The sequence below is a fragment of the Stegodyphus dumicola genome, chromosome 4, assembly GCF_044657685.1.
Source record: "Stegodyphus dumicola isolate Sdum_Otavi_A_Nest chromosome 4, ASM4465768v1".
NCBI classification, from domain to species: domain Eukaryota; kingdom Metazoa; phylum Arthropoda; class Arachnida; order Araneae; family Eresidae; genus Stegodyphus; species Stegodyphus dumicola.
Window position 1 is genome coordinate 58,432,950 of NC_140771.1, and position 16,879 is coordinate 58,449,828.

A 16,879-nucleotide genomic window follows, 5' to 3' on the forward strand; every position below is an offset into this window, starting at 1 on the left:
GTCTCCACTCCATTGATTGTTGTTTCGATTCTGGTGTGAAATGACACACCCAAGTTTCATCACCTGTCACAGTTTGGTTTAAAAAGTTTTCTCCCTCATCACTGTACTGCGTGAGAAATGTCAGGGCGCTACCAAGTCGCTTTGTTTTGCGAACATCAGTGAGCATTTTTAGAACCCATCGGGAACACAGTTTGCGATAATCCAAGCGGTCAGACACAATTTCGAACAAAACAGTACGTGAAATTTGTGGAAATGCCTCTGAAAAAGTTGTCATTGTGAAGCGTCTGTTCTCATGAATTGCGTCATCAACTTTCCTTACCAAATCATCGGTGACAACAGAAGGCTGACCACTCGGAGCCTCGGCGTGGACATTTGTTCGATCTGCATTAAATGTTCTTACCCACTTTCTCACCATTCCATCACTTATCGCATATTCACCGTAAATTTCTGTCACTTGACGATAAATTTCGGCCGGTTTAACATTCCTTGCGTTCAAAAATTTAATCACGGCACGAATCTCACAGTCAGCAGGAGAACTAATTGTCTTAAACATTTTGAATGTGCACAGCAAACTGAAAACACAACATAGAGCAACCAAAATGGCGACAATTGAAAGACAATAAAACAACGGTACCTAGAACCATGGAATTTTGAATAACGAAATCCTCCATCCTAATATAGGCATCTTGGAGGGCAAAATTTGGAACTGGGAATTTGTTTTATTATCTATTTCATATTTTGTAAAGCATTTATGAGTGTTTGATTAAGAAACTGAATGATTTCAAAGCGAGGAATGGCAACATTGTATGGAAAAAAAAAGAGGAAAAAAAAAAACATTTTCATTTCTAGCGTGCGAAACTATGTATCGGAAATTCTAAATATATGCTCTTTTTAAATTATATGATCTTGCTGTTGAATTGAATTTTATGGTTTAAATGCGAAGAACATAATATTTAATAAATAAATGTAACACGCAAAAAATTTAAAAAACCGGCCTTTTGGGAGTAATATAAAATCTGAAAGCTATCAGATTTTTTTTTCTTTTTGTGTGTGTGTGTAATTTTATTACGTTTTAAAATTGGTTTCTAAGGGAGGACTTTCTGAGGGAAACTGGCTTGTATACACATTAGACATGGGGAAAGCCACGAAAACGCCGTTGCGGGCAGCTCGTTTGTGGGATTCGAACCTCGGACCAAACTACCTGCGTTCAGCGACTCTACCGCTCGGCCACTGGTGCGCTTATTAGCAGACTTATACTCTATTATTTTTGTTTTATGCTATAATCATATTGTTGCGTGCGTGCGGGTTCGTTATGAAATGAATGCACAAGTCCCATGAAAAATGAACAAAAATTTATTATTATCACAACAAAAATGCTTAAATTTTCTCAAATTATCATGCAGTATTACAATATCTCACAGTAGTTATCTTTTAACTACTCAAATGTCCAATAGAACGTAATTCAAAACAGCTAAAGAACGCTAATCCGCGAATTCGCTACAATCAACAAGAGCAGTTTTCTAAACAACAAACTAAGCAACTACTACGAACTGAGATGTTTTCCTCCTTTTGTAAGATTTTAAAAATCACGCGCTAGAATTTTCCAGTACTTTCTCGAAATCAAAAAGAGATATTTATTTATTTAATGCACGCGCTCTTGTATTTTCAATTTTCCGGCTTAGCTTTCTTTTAATATTCGTCACGCGCTGCACTGCGCGAGAAATAAAACCATTTAATTTATAATTGAACTAACATTAGCTTTTTAAATACCAAATTCGTAGCACTGCCCCCTTCCCAAGAACTGCACGTCCCGGGCAGTACAATCCCTGGACAGGAAGCCAAACTTACAACTGTGGCGTAAATGCATTAATAAGCATTACATTACAATAATAAAGAACATGAAAAATAAATGCAATAGATAACTTAAACAAATGCTATCAAATACAAATCAAATACTAAATGCAAATCAAATACTAAATACAAATCAAATCAAATACACATTTAAAAACAAAAAGGACCATGGTCTTACACTATTTACAATTATTTACATTATGTACTATGACCATAGTAATGAGCTAACCTGTCGTAATGAACAACTTTAGTTTTAGAGTTCGAAGACTTCCGAATCCGAACCACGACGTCATTCAGCCTGTTTAGGACTGTGCACGGGCCATCCCAAGGTGACTGTAATTTCGGACAAAGTCCTTTCCGTCGAGTCGGATTCCACAACCACACCTTGTCTCCTTCGTGGAATTGATGTTCAGTAGCTCTTGTGTCGTATCGGGTCTTCATCTTCTCCGTCGCCAAGTTGACTCGCTCTCGTGCAAAGTTGTGCATCACTTCAAACTGGGCCTGGAGATCTTGAATATATTTCTCAGACGATGAAGGAGCATCCGGAGGGCGGCCAAACAATAGATCACAAGGCAGACGAAGATCACGACCGAAGAGCATTTGTGATGGAGAATAGCCGGTAGTCTCATGGACAGCACTGCGGTAAGCCAGTAAAAAGAGTGGTAATTTCTTGTCCCTGTCCTGTTGGTTTCTGGAAACCACTAATGAAAGGTTATTAAGGATGGTTCGATTGAACCTCTCTACCATGCCGTCCGACTGGGGATGCAATGGCGTCGTTTGAGTTTTGTCAATGCCGAGTAATTTCCATAGTTCTTTGATTACTGCCGAGGCAAAATTCCTTCCCTGATCGGAATGTAACTGAAGAGGCACTCCGAACCTGGAAATCCAGTTCTGTATCATTACCTCAGCTACTGTGACAGCCTCTTGATCAGGAACAGGGTACGCTTCAGGCCACTTGGTGAAGTAATCAATGACAACGAGTATGTATTTGTTGCCATCAGCAGTTCGTGGCAGAGGTCCCAAGATGTCAAAGGCGATACGTTCAAAAGGCGCCCCTACGTTGTAACGTTGCAGCTTGCCTCGGCTGCGTCTCTTCGGTCCTTTCCGACCTGCACAGGCATCGCAGGATCAGCACCACTTTTGCACGTCATCCTTTGCATTATTCCAGTAAATGCGCTCACGAACTCTCTGTAAGGTCTTCATTATTCCAAAGTGACCTCCCGTAAGGCTGTTATGTAGTTCTTTAAGGACATCAGGAATGCGGGATCTTGGAAGTATCAGCTGCCATCGGAACGTCTTCCCATCATCCGATTCGAATTTCCGGTATAAGACGCCGTTTCGAATGTGAAGTGAATCCCAGAGTGCCCAATACTGTTTGGTTGTAGGACTACAGATAGAAATGTCCTGCCAGGTAGGTTTTCTGGTTGATGACTCCATTAAATCAATTATGGGTTTAATGTCGCGGTCTTCCAGCTGGTCTTTCCTGACTTCATCATCACTCCACGGTTCTCGATCAGCCGATGTTGATGTTGTAATTTGTCTTGCGACCGGAGTCATCAGCTCGTATTTCGCTTCCACCCTGGAACAATATCGGCAGCTTTCTTGGCAAGGTCTTCTAGACAGGGCGTCGGCGTTTCCGTGTGATGATCCCTTACGATGACGGATAGTGATGTCATATTTTGAGTCTCTGTATCCCCCTGGCTATTTGACCCTCAGGATTCTTGAAATTTAAAAGCCAGGTCAATGATGCATGATCGGTGCGGAGCAGGAATTTTCTGCCGTATGGATATTGATGGAACTGTTCTACAGCTTTGACTATGGCGAGCAATTCTTTCCTGGTGACAAAATAATTCCTCTCCGGTTTAGACAGGCACTTGCTCCAGTACGCCACTACACGTTCTTGGCCGTCTATTTCTTGGGACAAAACAGCAACGACACTTTCATTGCTCGCTTCGGTGTCGAGAATAAATGGTCGGTCGAGCTGAGGATACGTCAGGATTGGAGCAGATGTTAAAGCCTCCTTTAAGTTGCTAAATGCATCCTCGCATTCTTTTGTCCATAACAATCTTTGCTTGCTCTCTGTCAGCTTGTGAAGGGGTCTTGCGATGGAAGAAAAGTCCTTCACGAATCTCCTATAGTAGGTGCAAAGCCCTAGGATGCTTCTCAGCTGTTGGACATTTTCGGGACGTTTCCAGGATTTAACCGCTGATACCTTTTCAGGATCCGTGCGCACACCTTCTGCAGAGATGACATGTCCCAGGTAAGTCACTTCCTTTCGGAACAATTTACATTTAGCGGGACTCAGCTTCAGATTGGCTTCTTTTAGTTTCTGAAGCACCTTCCTAAGATTTTCTAAATGTTCTTCAAAACTCTTTCCGACGATGATGATGTCGTCCAGGTATATCAGGCAGGCTTCGTAGGAAAGGCCTTTCAAAACAGTCTCCATAAGACGTTCGAATGTTGCCGGCGCATTACACAGTCCAAACGGCATCACCTTGAATTGCCAAAGCCCTTGTCCCGTAGTAAATGCCGTCTTTTCTCGGTCTTCAGGCTATATTTCTACCTGCCAATACCCACTCTTTAAATCAAGTGTTGAGAACCACTTGCTTCCAGAGTGTCTAGAATGTCGTCAATTCTAGGAAGAGGGTAACTGTCTTTCTTCGTAACCTCATTCAACCGGCGATAGTCGACGCAAAATCTTGTTGAGCCGTCTTTCTTTCTGACTAGGACGATGGGAGATGCCCATGGACTTACTGAAGGCTCGATGACATCGCCTTCTTCCATATCTTTTAACAGTGTTCGCACCACTTCCTGTTTAGCAAACGGTAGACGTCTTGGATGTTGCTTAATCGGGGGATGATCGCCGGTATCGATTCTATGTTGTGTCAAACTAGTTCGACCCACGTCAGAAGACGAGCGGGAGAAAACAACTTGAAGATCTTTAATGACGCGATTGGCAGCATTCCTCTCTTTATCGTTTAATTGCGCATTCTGCAATAACTCCGATGTAATGCTTTCTGAGGACACGGACTCTTGGATGTTACTCTTTCTTTCAACGCTGGTTACTGGAGTACACGCTGCAACCACTTCTCTTTTCTTAATAATTCTCCCCTTCTCAGTTACATTGGCGACTCTCACCGGGATAACCGTTCTGGATAGGTCGACGAGTGTTGAGGCTACTAGTACTCTTTTTGGGCTATTACAGTTATTGGGATATTCTATAATGCCGTAGCGGAAATTTCTATTTTCGGCTATGGATCCAGGAAGTAAAAACTCGGTTCTTGTGGGTATTGTGATATTATCTTGAGCTATAATTTTGTGGATAGATTTCACTCCATCATTTATTCCAAATAGGGCTATGACCTCAGATGTAGAATGCAATTCATTATTTTTAAAGTCCAAGGAAAAATTGTATTTCCTTAGAAAGTCCAATCCGAGTATGCAAGAATCAGTGATCTCTGCTACATATGCCGTGTGATGGTAAGCGGCACTTCCAAACGTGATGTTAACATTTACTTTTCCATCGATGTCGATCTTCTCACCGGACACAGTCTGTAGGGTAACGCAGGGCAGATAAGTTTGCTTCCCAGTTGTTCAGCCAAATCTTTTCGGATGATAGTAACGTTTGCTCCTGTATCTATCATCATATTGCAGGGAACTCCGTTAATATGTCCTATTATGAAAAGTCCATTACTGCTGCCTCTTACTGCAGAAATCTGAAGGGCTTTAAACTGGGGCTTTTCATTATCTGGCAACCTCCGCCCCGCAAGATGGCCAGTAATTAGTTTCCCTGCTGTTTGCTAGGAGCAGTCTTAACATCTGTACCCTGGGGTGTTCTGCAGTTCCGCCATATGTGTCCTTCAGCTCCACAGTTCCAACATTTTAAGGTCAGCTTCTTTTCACTAATATTTCTTCTCAAGGCATTGAGTAGTCTGGTTATATCGTCTAGATGAACAAGTGACTTGATCCCTTGGCTCCTGGACATGAGCTCTGATTGGGTGGCGGTCTCTACGAGTTGCTTGCTGGGCTGCCTTGAATTTCATGGCGTACACTAGAGCACTTTTCAAGTATTTAACATCAGCCATTCACAGTGTTTTCTGTATCTCAGGGTCCTGGATGCCATCGATAAAATATTGCAGCGATAGGATTTCTCCTGTTTCGGTCGGGCACTCCCAAAAGGCGAGATGGGACAGCCTTTCAACATCCGTGGCAAGCTCCTGAAGTGTTTGCATGGGTTTCTGTTGACGAGATTTTAATTTAAGCCTGTTGTAGTTCTTTAAACACTTTTTCCCAAAGCGTAGCTCCAACGTGCCGGACAGAGCTTCGAAATCTAACCTTTTGCTTTCGGGAAGAGTCTAAAGGATATCTGCTGAATATGCACTCAAAGAAGCAGCGAGATAACAGGCCTTAGCTTGGGGATCTCATTCATTCGCTTCTGCCACTATTGAGAATTGTGTCTTATACACTAGCCAGCATGTCTTCCCATCATATGTGGATAAGTTCAGTGAGGGATGAGCAGGCATGGGTAAACATTTAAAACCATCCGAATTGCTCCCTGCTATCGCTATGAATTTCCTTAAAGTATCCACTTCTTTGGCAACTGCAGAAACCCTGTCATCAATTTGTTGTTCGATTTGGTGTTGGACGGCACAAACTCTTTCTTCAATTTGTCCAACCTTACTTTCGATTAAGTCTATCCTATCTTCTATAGCCTCGAATTTGTTTTCTATTACGCAGGTAATTTCTCTTTTCATCTCGTCTTTAACGCATTCCTGTCCCGCTTTCATTTCCTCTTTAACAGATCTCATCTCTCCTTTAACGGAATCTTCCATCTTTTCCTGACCAGATATCATCTTCTCTTTAAGCGATTTAATCTCTTCTCTAATAGAATCTTTCATCTCTTCTTTAAATGCAGCAGAGGCTGCCATGAATTGCCTTTAACTGTTCTTCCGTCGCTCTTGTGATTGGCATTCAAATCTCACTTCTGACACCAAAAATTGTTACGTGTGTACGGGTTCGTTTGGAATTCAGTGCACAAGTCCGATGAAAAATGAATAAGATTTATTAGTATCACAAATAAATAAAACACAATACTTCAATTTTCTCAGATATTCGTACAGTATTACAATATCTCATAGTAGTTATCTTTTAACTACTCAAACGTTCAACAGAACTTAAATAAACAGCTACAGAAAGCTAATCCACGAATTCGCTACAGTCAACAAGAGCAGTTTTCTAAACAAACTCTTAAAACAACAACAAACTAACTAAAAATAACAACTACGAATTGAGAGGTTTTCATGCCGCTTATATAAGGTTTTTAAATCACGTGCAAAAATTTTCTGGAACTTTCTCGAAAGAGATATTTATTTATTAAATGTTAAATGCACGTGCTCTTGTATTTTTAATTTTCCGGCTTAGCTTTCCTTTAATATTCGTCACGCTCTGCACTGCATGGGGAATAAAACAATTTAATTTATAATTCAACTAACATTAGCTATTTAAATACCAAATCCATAACAATATATTATAAATATATGTTTGAATATTGTTACTATTTTTAAATGCATTAATTTATATATGTAAATACAAGGCGTATTCGGAAAATAAGTACCGTTTCGAAAAAAAAATAGTAAAACTATTTTTTCGAATCCAATTTTATTTTTACTTGAAAATACATGTCTTAAACTATTTTTCAACATAGTTTCCGCGAATGATCAAACACTTGTCATAGCGGGTGACCAGTTTTTGTATACCACCATCAAAGAAACTTCCCGCCAGTTTCGATGACCACGACTCCACAGCATTTTTCGTGTCATCATCAGATCCAAAGCGCTTGCCACCAAGCTCGCGCTTCATGTGCAGAAACAAGTGATAGTCGGACGGCGCCAAGTCCGGGCTGTACGGCGGGTGATTGAACTGCTCTCAATGAAACTGTCGAATTAACGATTAAATGACACCAGCAGTATGGGGCCGAGCATTGTCATGGAGCAACACAATTCCTTTACTGAGCATTCCTCTTCGTTGTTTTGAATGGCACGCCTTAGTTTTGTTAAAGTCTCACAATATCATGCCGCATTAATGGTTTCACCTCTGGGAAGAAATTCAGTAAGCAAAACGCCTTTCTTATCCCAGAAGACAATGCACATGATTTTTTGTGATGACATTGTCACTTTGAACTTTTGTTTTTTTTTGGAGAATGAGTGTGTCTCCACTCCATTGATTGTTGTTTCGATTCTGGTGTGAAATGACACACCCAAGTTTCATCACCTGTCACAGTTTGGTTTAAAAAGTTTTCTCCCTCATCACTGTACTGCGTGAGAAATGTCAGGGCGCTACCAAGTCGCTTTGTTTTGCGAACATCAGTGAGCATTTTTAGAACCCATCGGGAACACAGTTTGCGATAATCCAAGCGGTCAGACACAATTTCGAACAAAACAGTACGTGAAATTTGTGGAAATGCCTCTGAAAAAGTTGTCATTGTGAAGCATCTGTTCTCATAAATTGCGTCATCAACTTTCCTTATCAAATCATCGGTGACAACAGAAGGCTGACCACTCGGAGCCTCGGCGTGGACATTTGTTCGATCTGCATTAAATGTTCTTACCCACTTTCTCACCATTCCATCACTTATCGCATATTCACCGTAAATTTCTGTCACTTGACGATAAATTTCGGCCGGTTTAACATTCCTTGCGTTCAAAAATTTAATCACGGCACGAATCTCACAGTCAGCAGGAGAACTAATTGTCTTAAACATTTTGAATGTGCACAGCAAACTGAAAACACAACATAGAGCAACCAAAATGGCGACAATTGAAAGTCAGTGAACAAGAAAGACTAGTGTGCATGCGCGGGATGCCTATCACAGCACTGCGACGGCGCTAGAATGAAACGGTACTTAGTTTCCGAATACACTATGTACATAGTATATAAATTGATTTTACTTTTATCTGAGGCTGAGGAAATCTTTTGCATTTTTCAATAGCATTTAAAATGAAATTTTTGGATTTGAAATTGCTATGTCTAACATTATTTTAAAATTGTTTTTCTTCTAAAAATTTTGATTTGCCTATTGCAGGAAGGAAAATTACCCCCATCTGACTCAGAGTTTTCATCTGCTGTTGCAGTTTTACATCAGTATGGAATGGCTCACATAATTAAAGAGTGGTTTATAAATTCATTTCAAGAAGATATGCAAAATGTGATAATACCAGAATTTTGGAAATGTTTCAGAAACTGTGAAAGAGGCAAATTTTGGAAATTTCCTTATGCATTAAATCTTCTTTACAACTGTTTGCAGTCATATTTTCCAGCAGTTATTAAACTACAGTCTCTGCAAGAAAACTTACTGCTTCAAGTACATGCACTACCCCCTGATGCTCAGAGAAGTGTGGAAGCTGTGAAAGTGTCTGTAATGGATGAATTTTTTTCTGTTGCCAGATGCTTACTTTTTGCAAAGTGGCCTGTAGATTTTAGAGCTGTGCTTGTAGATTTTTATACCCAGGCATTTAAAGCATATCAGTCTAAGTTCAAATTAATTAAAGGTATGCATATTTTTGTTTTATATATAATATACAGTATTGTTTTCAAATGGTTGGTATTGATTTGTTTTCTTGTCTTTCAGTTGTAGCTGCATGCAAATCATATTTATTTCTTCTGTCAGTTAAAAATTAATACAGAAGCCAAATGCAATTAATGCCAAATGCAATTTAAGCTAGAAATTATTTTTAGTATTAAACTATTAACTTCTCCTTGCATTAAATACATGAATGCTATTTTATCATTCCTGAATATTTTTGTAAAAGTATACAGAATGAACATAAACTGTTTTTCTGATTACAAAAACTTTACATAAAATAATGTATGACAGAAATTTGAAATTTTTATTTATTGCATAAAACTTGCAATAGATCATAAGCAGGACATATTAAAAAATAAAATGCCATTAATGAAAAAAAAAAAAAAAAAAAAACCCTCAGTTTATGTTATAGTGTAATGAAACAAAATTACTCTTCTCTTTTCTGTGGCAGGTCAGAAGTTTGTGTAGATGTAATCCTGTGGATATTAAGTATTAAATAAGAATATTAGGAGCGGGTAAGAACATTTTTAAAATGGTGTTTGTAACCTTCTGAGAAGTGGCAGGCATACTGTGAGTAATGAGCTTGAGGACCGTATTTGTTATTCGTCTTGGCACAGGCCTGTTAAATTAACTCATGCATTATAGGAACTTCAAATGCCGCAGAGAATAGCAGTCCAAATTTTTCACAAACAGCTTGACTTATGTGCTCTCAAGTGCATTGATTTTGCTGATGAGATGCAAATCCACATGTATTTTTCTGATGAATCAAACTTTCTTGTATCTGGCTAGGTAAATATGCAATAATGTGCATATCTGGAAATCAGAAAATCTAATGCTACTTTTCAAACAGAAAGAGATAGTAGTGAGGTGAATTGTTGGTGTGGCCTAATGCATAACATTTGTTATTTAGAAGCAGAAAACAGGAAAAATTAGCAACGCCTTCGCCGGGGCTCAAACCACGGACCTCTCGAATACACGTCGAACGTGCTGACCACTACACCACGAAGGCATACTAAGAAGGTGGGAGAACTACCTTATATACTCTCCCTTCTAAAAAGCAACTGGTGTTTTAGAGACTCATTCGCCAAATCCTAGTGGTGATAAATCATCATCCACCACCTTTTAGTTCGGGTGCCACTGTAAAGACATTAGGTTATTTGGAAGCAGGAGACATTAAAAATGAGCAACCCCTTTGCAGGGACTCGAACCACGACCTCTCGAATGCGCATCGAGCGTGCTGACCACTACACCACGAAGGCATGCTAAGAAGGTGGGAGAAATACAGTTTAAGGTTACTGAACCTTTTTTATTTATCAGAACAAGCATTGTAATTATTCTTTGCACCTCAGTTAGAAAATGTAAGCCGTGGACTATTTACCTGCAAGATAGTGCATTTTTTTCCTGGGCTCTGTCGTTCATCAATTCCTGTATACAAAAACTTCCAGCCAGATGAATCAGAAAGGTTGATTCAACGTTATGGCCTTCATACTCACCTGTTATTACTCCTCTTAATTTCTTCATCTGGAGTTATAGATAGGCTAGAGTCTTTACCATACTATTTTGTAAAACTAATGTTTTAAAAAACGAGGATAGCGTATGCTGTGTTAAGTATTACAAAGTTAATGTTGAAAAACATGTAGTCAGAACTGGATTTGGCATTGTTCCAGGCTACAAAGGAAGCATATGTTGAATTTATTAAGAAAAGCATTATTCTTAAATACTGGATTACTGCAGGTTACCATTTCCAGAAACCATTAATTTTTGTAGCCAGGGGAAGATTTTATGTTCATTGTATAGCATGACTTTTTTTTTTCCCTTCAATAGATAAATTATTACAACTTTGGAAAATTTTATGTACAATCTTTATAATATATTCAATAATTATGATGTCTGCCTCTCTTTATATAAAGAGAGGTACATATCATTTTCTGCTTTTCCAAATTATCTTTTAACCTTTTTAAATGTCTAATGGAAATTAATTTGTTGAATGGGACTTTTTATTTGAGCATATTGCTAAAAGGAAAAGAATAAGCTGATAACAGGTTCTTCCTGTTATCAGCTTATTCTTTTCTTTAGTTCTTTTCCCGTGTGCCTTAACTAGGTAATTTTCAATTACTACAGGTTAGAATATTCTGAGTATTTGCTGAACTCTGTAAATACTTTGGACAGACATTTGGTAGGTAAGATGTTACTGTGCCTTCGGCATAAGTGAAAAGATTGATTAATATTTATGAATATACATATTAGTACAAATAATACTTAAAATAATAATTTAAAGTATTTTTCAAACATGAATCATTCTAAATAATTGAACATAGTTTTTAAAACATTGGTTGTATGAATTTTTCAGTAATGCCATGCTGGAATCCAGTACCTAATAACATCCTGGAGAAAAGAAAAAAAGATTAAATAAAATAGAAAGTCCTCCACAAAGGCATCCCTCTCCTTAGGCAGCCGTATTCTTAATACACACACACACACACAAATTTTAGGTAAAAATCAAAATAGGTAATATTAATACATATTTTATTTCTATTTACACATGTTTCTAAGCTAAGTGAGTTTATTGTTTGTTGATACACTCATGGCAAATTGAAAATGTCATTAAACCAAAAACTTTTCTAATGTGTCTAATTTAATGACCATCAAAGTAGTTTAGAAATAATCCAATAATGTAAACTGTCAAATATGTCTTTCAAAACTATTAAATTATGATTACTTAATTGTATCAACTAACAGTTAAAATATATCTTGATAAATGCATTCATTTAAAGCAATATAATTATTTTTCAGAAGAAGAATCTGAACCTACTTTGCAGTGTTGTTATTGTGATAATAGTACAGAGGCTTGTTGTTGTCAGGAATATTTGGATGAATTTTATGCTGCAACTAACAAATTGTAAGTATTTTTTTTTTTTTTTTTTTTCTAAAATATATTTTAAAATTTAATACTTTTAAAGAAATGTTAACAGAAAACATTGCAAATTCTTAGACTTATAGAATATATTTATTTTATGTATGTTTTATTTAATTTATCTATTTTATGTATTGAAAAGCTGATATGTCTTGAACTTACCAATGGCCAGATGAAGGAAATATTAATATTTCTCCATGGGTTCAGATCCTTATAACTGAATGCATTATCTGCAGTGCTTTTTCCCATGTAGAATACTAGCTATTTTTTAACCACCAACTAGGTACTGGTTTTTATCTAAAATCTCAGTTCTCCAAAGCTCACAAGAAATGCATATTTTATTGATTATAACTGAAGAAATAATACCCTTTCTATTTTGTATCGATTTCTTTCCCTTGCAAGATACTGATTCATTTATATGGGAATATTTAAAAAGTATTGTTACAGATTTTGTATTTAGTTTGTATTTTTAGTACTAGAATTGTAATTAAAATGTTTTATTTCCCCATGCAATGCAGTGCGTGACGAATTTTAAGAGAAAGCTATGCCAGAAAAGTAAAAATACAAGAGCATTTGCATTTAGCATTTAATAAAAGTTTATCTCTGTAATTGATATTTAATTTGAATAAATGTAATTGACTACAATGTTAACTGTAATTCTTTTGCTTTCCAGAAACCTCAAGAAAATGGAAATTATCAGAATGTTCTTGTTGAACGTTTAAAAAAGCTTCACGAAGCCAGAGTAAAACATCTCAGTTCAGTTGTTTACTAAGTTGTCGTTTTTTACCTAGCTGCTGTAATTTTGAGATCAGATTAGCTTTCTCTGCACTTTGAATTGTATTCTATTTAACGTTTGAGTAGTTAAAAATATAACTATTGTATGATATTGTACGAATATCTGTGAGGAAAAATTTCAGCATTTTGTTTTATTTCTTGTGATAAGAATAAATTTTCATCAGACTTGTGCATTTAATCTATTACGAACTCATACGCATGCAACAGTATGTACAATGAAATTTTGTTTCATAAATTTAATTTGTTCCTGAATGCAGTTCATAAACCTTAAGTATTTCCCCATAAGAATTAATATAAAATGGATTAATTCATTCTTGGACCATCCACATTTATTTAAACTTTATAACAATATTGTATTAAAAAAATCTATAAAATCTAAGGCAGAGAAAGATAAATGTGATATTAAATAGATAACCGATTTGAAAACTTAATTTAAATTTACGGTATCTGGAAGAAGAAAAGTGATGAGGAAGGGGGGAAAAGAGATGTTATTGTTTATATGAGGTATCCCTTTTCAAAATGCACTTCTCTTTGTGGGGCATCTTTCATCTTTTCCTTATCTCTTAGTGCTTACTTATCTCTGCATGAGGCTCATTGAGTCTCCATTGCACCAAAAATTTTTACAAGTGATTTATTGTTATCTATGTTTTAAAGTGTTTCTAAAGTGGCACTTTTATTGATATATGCTCTACTTACTACAGATTTATTAAAATGATATCAAGATTTGAATGTAAATTTTGTATCTTGCCCTCTTTCGTAAAAATTTTACATATTGTGAACTAAGATAATCTTTTCTTTCTTCTTCTGAAGACATTGCCTTCACAGTCGGCTTTTGTTGCAGAACTTTACTATTCTCTAGAAATTCCTTCACATGTTCATTGTTAACTTTAAATCCCAAGTTAGAGACACAATATCATAAAGAACAAGAAATGACCTATGTATTAAAACTAAGTCTGTGCCTGCAATACACTCTGGCCATAACTTCCTCAAGGCCAAGTTCATGCTTCGCTAAGTCACTCGCTACCGGGCTTTATTAATGAGAGTTAAGCAACAGGAAATATTAAAATTTTTCAAGATGTCCCCAAGTGTTAATTTTGTAGTTTAAGTTACTTCAAAACACCTTTGAAGTTCATTTCTTATGAACTTGAGTATTTGTAATTCAGGATACAATTTATTATTTGAGCTATTTTTCGTTTATGATAAATGTTTGTGATATGACGCATTCATAATCCAAGGTTTAACTATATACATGTAGTAGGGGAGTTGAGAATGCTAGTCCAGGGTCCATTAACAAGTCCAATGTTTCCACACCACGAAACATTTAATAAAAATAACAGAAAAGGTACAGATTGAATTAAATACAAGTGCTGTTATGCCTTCTCGCACTTGTTAGATATAAACACCGTTCTTTATCACTTTTAGAATTTTATAACTACTCGCACTAGCTGTCGTATATGCAGTCAAGTTACCACCTTCACGTGGAAACATAGAGTTCATTATTTAACCACGTTCTCGTGGAGAACTACGTCTTACTACCTTCTCGTGGAGACATCTTACCACCTTTGCATGGAATAGAAGACTCTCTGTCTAATGTCATACTCTTGTTTCACCTCGCTCTCGCTGCTGGCGCATAGGTGAGGCCCTCTGGTGGCTTATATACATATAATAGTACCCTTGTATCTGCAATTAATGCACTGATCATCAAAATTAAAGAATAATGACAAAATATGCTCACTAAGTTAATGTTGCAACCAATGCACAGTGCTATAATTATTTATGTCAATTAAAACAATTGAACACAAATTGCACTTTTGTGCATACGTTAGTGCCGGCAATAAGAAAATTCGGTAATTGATAATGTGGTGCACAATGGACACATGTTAGAATTCCAATCTGTAGTGTTGTTTAAAGTGAATGTGGTTTCTGAGAGTGATCACTATTCAGTAGTTATAGAAAATTTAAAATACATACAATTATGCCTTTTAGTTCTGTAAATGTATAACAGATGGCAGCACTGGTATTCATTCATGGAAATAATGTAAAATAAAAATTCTTTGCAGGTCTAATTTTGAAGCAGTTTTTTTTTTTTTTTTTTTTTCTTAATTTCTAATGAAATTTAAATGGTTTGAATAACAACTTTTGTTGTTAGAATGATTATTTTCATGTGAAAGTTTCCTTTTGTAATAGAAATTATTTGAATTCATATATATTAATTAAAAATGGTTGAAATTAAAAGGTGGGACAAATATGTCCCACCGCGCATGTAGGAATTGCTGCTACTAGATGGCAGCACCCGTCCAATTATTTTTAAATTCAAGTATCATGTTCATTTTATATGTTGATAATGCAAATTTATATTTTTTAATGAATTGCAATAACATTAATACTTGAAAAATATTTAGTATTTTTCCAAAAGAAATAAAAATATAACTCTGTAACATGGAATGTCATTGAATACTGAATAAATATGTGAGTGTGATTCACAATAGAAAAATATCCTAAGCAGAGGAAAGAGAGGGGAAATGTAAATATACATGATGGCCTTCTAAATATCTTCCTTTTCAAACCTATAGCAAATAAAGTACTGGAGCAAAAATCTTCTCTGTTTCAAATCTATTATGATATCATTAAAAAATATCTAAAAAGTCATGCTGAGAGTGATTTTTTTTTAAATTAAGTAATTTTTTTTGAAAAAAATATTTTTTATTTTGCCAATATGATCAATATTTTCTAGACAGTTATTCAAAAACGTTTTTATATCTTCATTTTCTAAAACTAGCACTTTAGATAAGCATGTAAGGAGAATTTACGCTCATGCGAAGATGCTATTTTTCTGCTCTAGATGCGCAGTGGGACAAGCAGTATCCCACCATGTCATGGATTACCTTAAAAGTTTACCTGTTTTTTTTTTGTTTCCCCCCCTCCCCACATGAAATAACATTGCATTAGGGGCTCATTGAGCATCTATGGTGTTATAATACTTGCAAACAGAAGGTACCTTTCAAGTGGATTTCGATGAGCCTGTGTGGGATGTTTTACGGTTCTGAATTTCTGTGCGAGAAACACCTCTTTGGACCCTCCAGGAACTGAAAAGTGCACTTTTAGAAGAGTGTCATACAGTTCCACAAGACTTGATCTTTTCCACTTTACACTTTGGTAAAGTCTATGAAATCAAGATGTGAAGTATGCGTATCTAAGGTGACCATACATCATATTAAATTTCCACAAGAGGTGATTTAGTTTTTTCATCATTTTCCAATTTCTATAAATTTGATTTTAATTTCAATATTTTGCAAATAATCAACTGCCAAACGTAATTTATGTTAACTAAGGCTTTTGTGCAAATTCCAATTAATAATTTTCCATTCAGTTATGCTTTATTTCTTTCATTATTCTTTAATTTTGATGATCAGTATACTTTCCAAAACTAATCTTGGATAATAGTAAACACATATATCCAAGCAGGATATAAGCCAGGATGTTTGCAATATGCATAATTCAGTTTACTTGATATACTATTTAAGTAAGATGTTATTAAAATTGATATAATATGATAATAAAGAATTCTGTATACATTAATACATGATATATTTTTAAATAAATTAATTTAAAGCAGACTACTGTGCACCGTTATCTCGTGTACTTATGGCAGCAAGGGGTTCCAACATTTTTTTAACCCATTCCATTAAATGATAAGTGAGAATAATAAGTTCTTTGCTGATATGTTAGTTTTTTAA

The 16,879-nt window shown here is 36.1% G+C and overlaps 1 protein-coding gene and 1 non-coding gene across 3 annotated transcripts in view; one reads left to right on the forward strand and one right to left on the reverse strand.

Moving 5' to 3' along the window:
• Nucleotides 1-16,879, forward strand: part of mr (anaphase promoting complex subunit morula) — a 59,244-nt gene that overhangs the window by 12,584 nt on the left and 29,781 nt on the right. Inside the window, exons 2-3 of one of the 2 annotated variants that reach the window (XM_085814954.1) lie at nucleotides 8,933-9,398; nucleotides 12,227-12,332. The exons of the other annotated variant lie outside the window; for it this stretch is intronic. Coding sequence (XP_085671080.1) covers nucleotides 8,933-9,398; nucleotides 12,227-12,332 — 572 coding nt within the window. The remainder of the gene's footprint in view (nucleotides 1-8,932; nucleotides 9,399-12,226; nucleotides 12,333-16,879) is intronic. 2 annotated transcript variants of the gene reach the window in all.
• TRNAT-UGU (transfer RNA threonine (anticodon UGU)) lies at nucleotides 10,370-10,442 on the reverse strand. The gene has a single exon. It is a non-coding gene; the product is annotated as a tRNA-Thr (tRNA).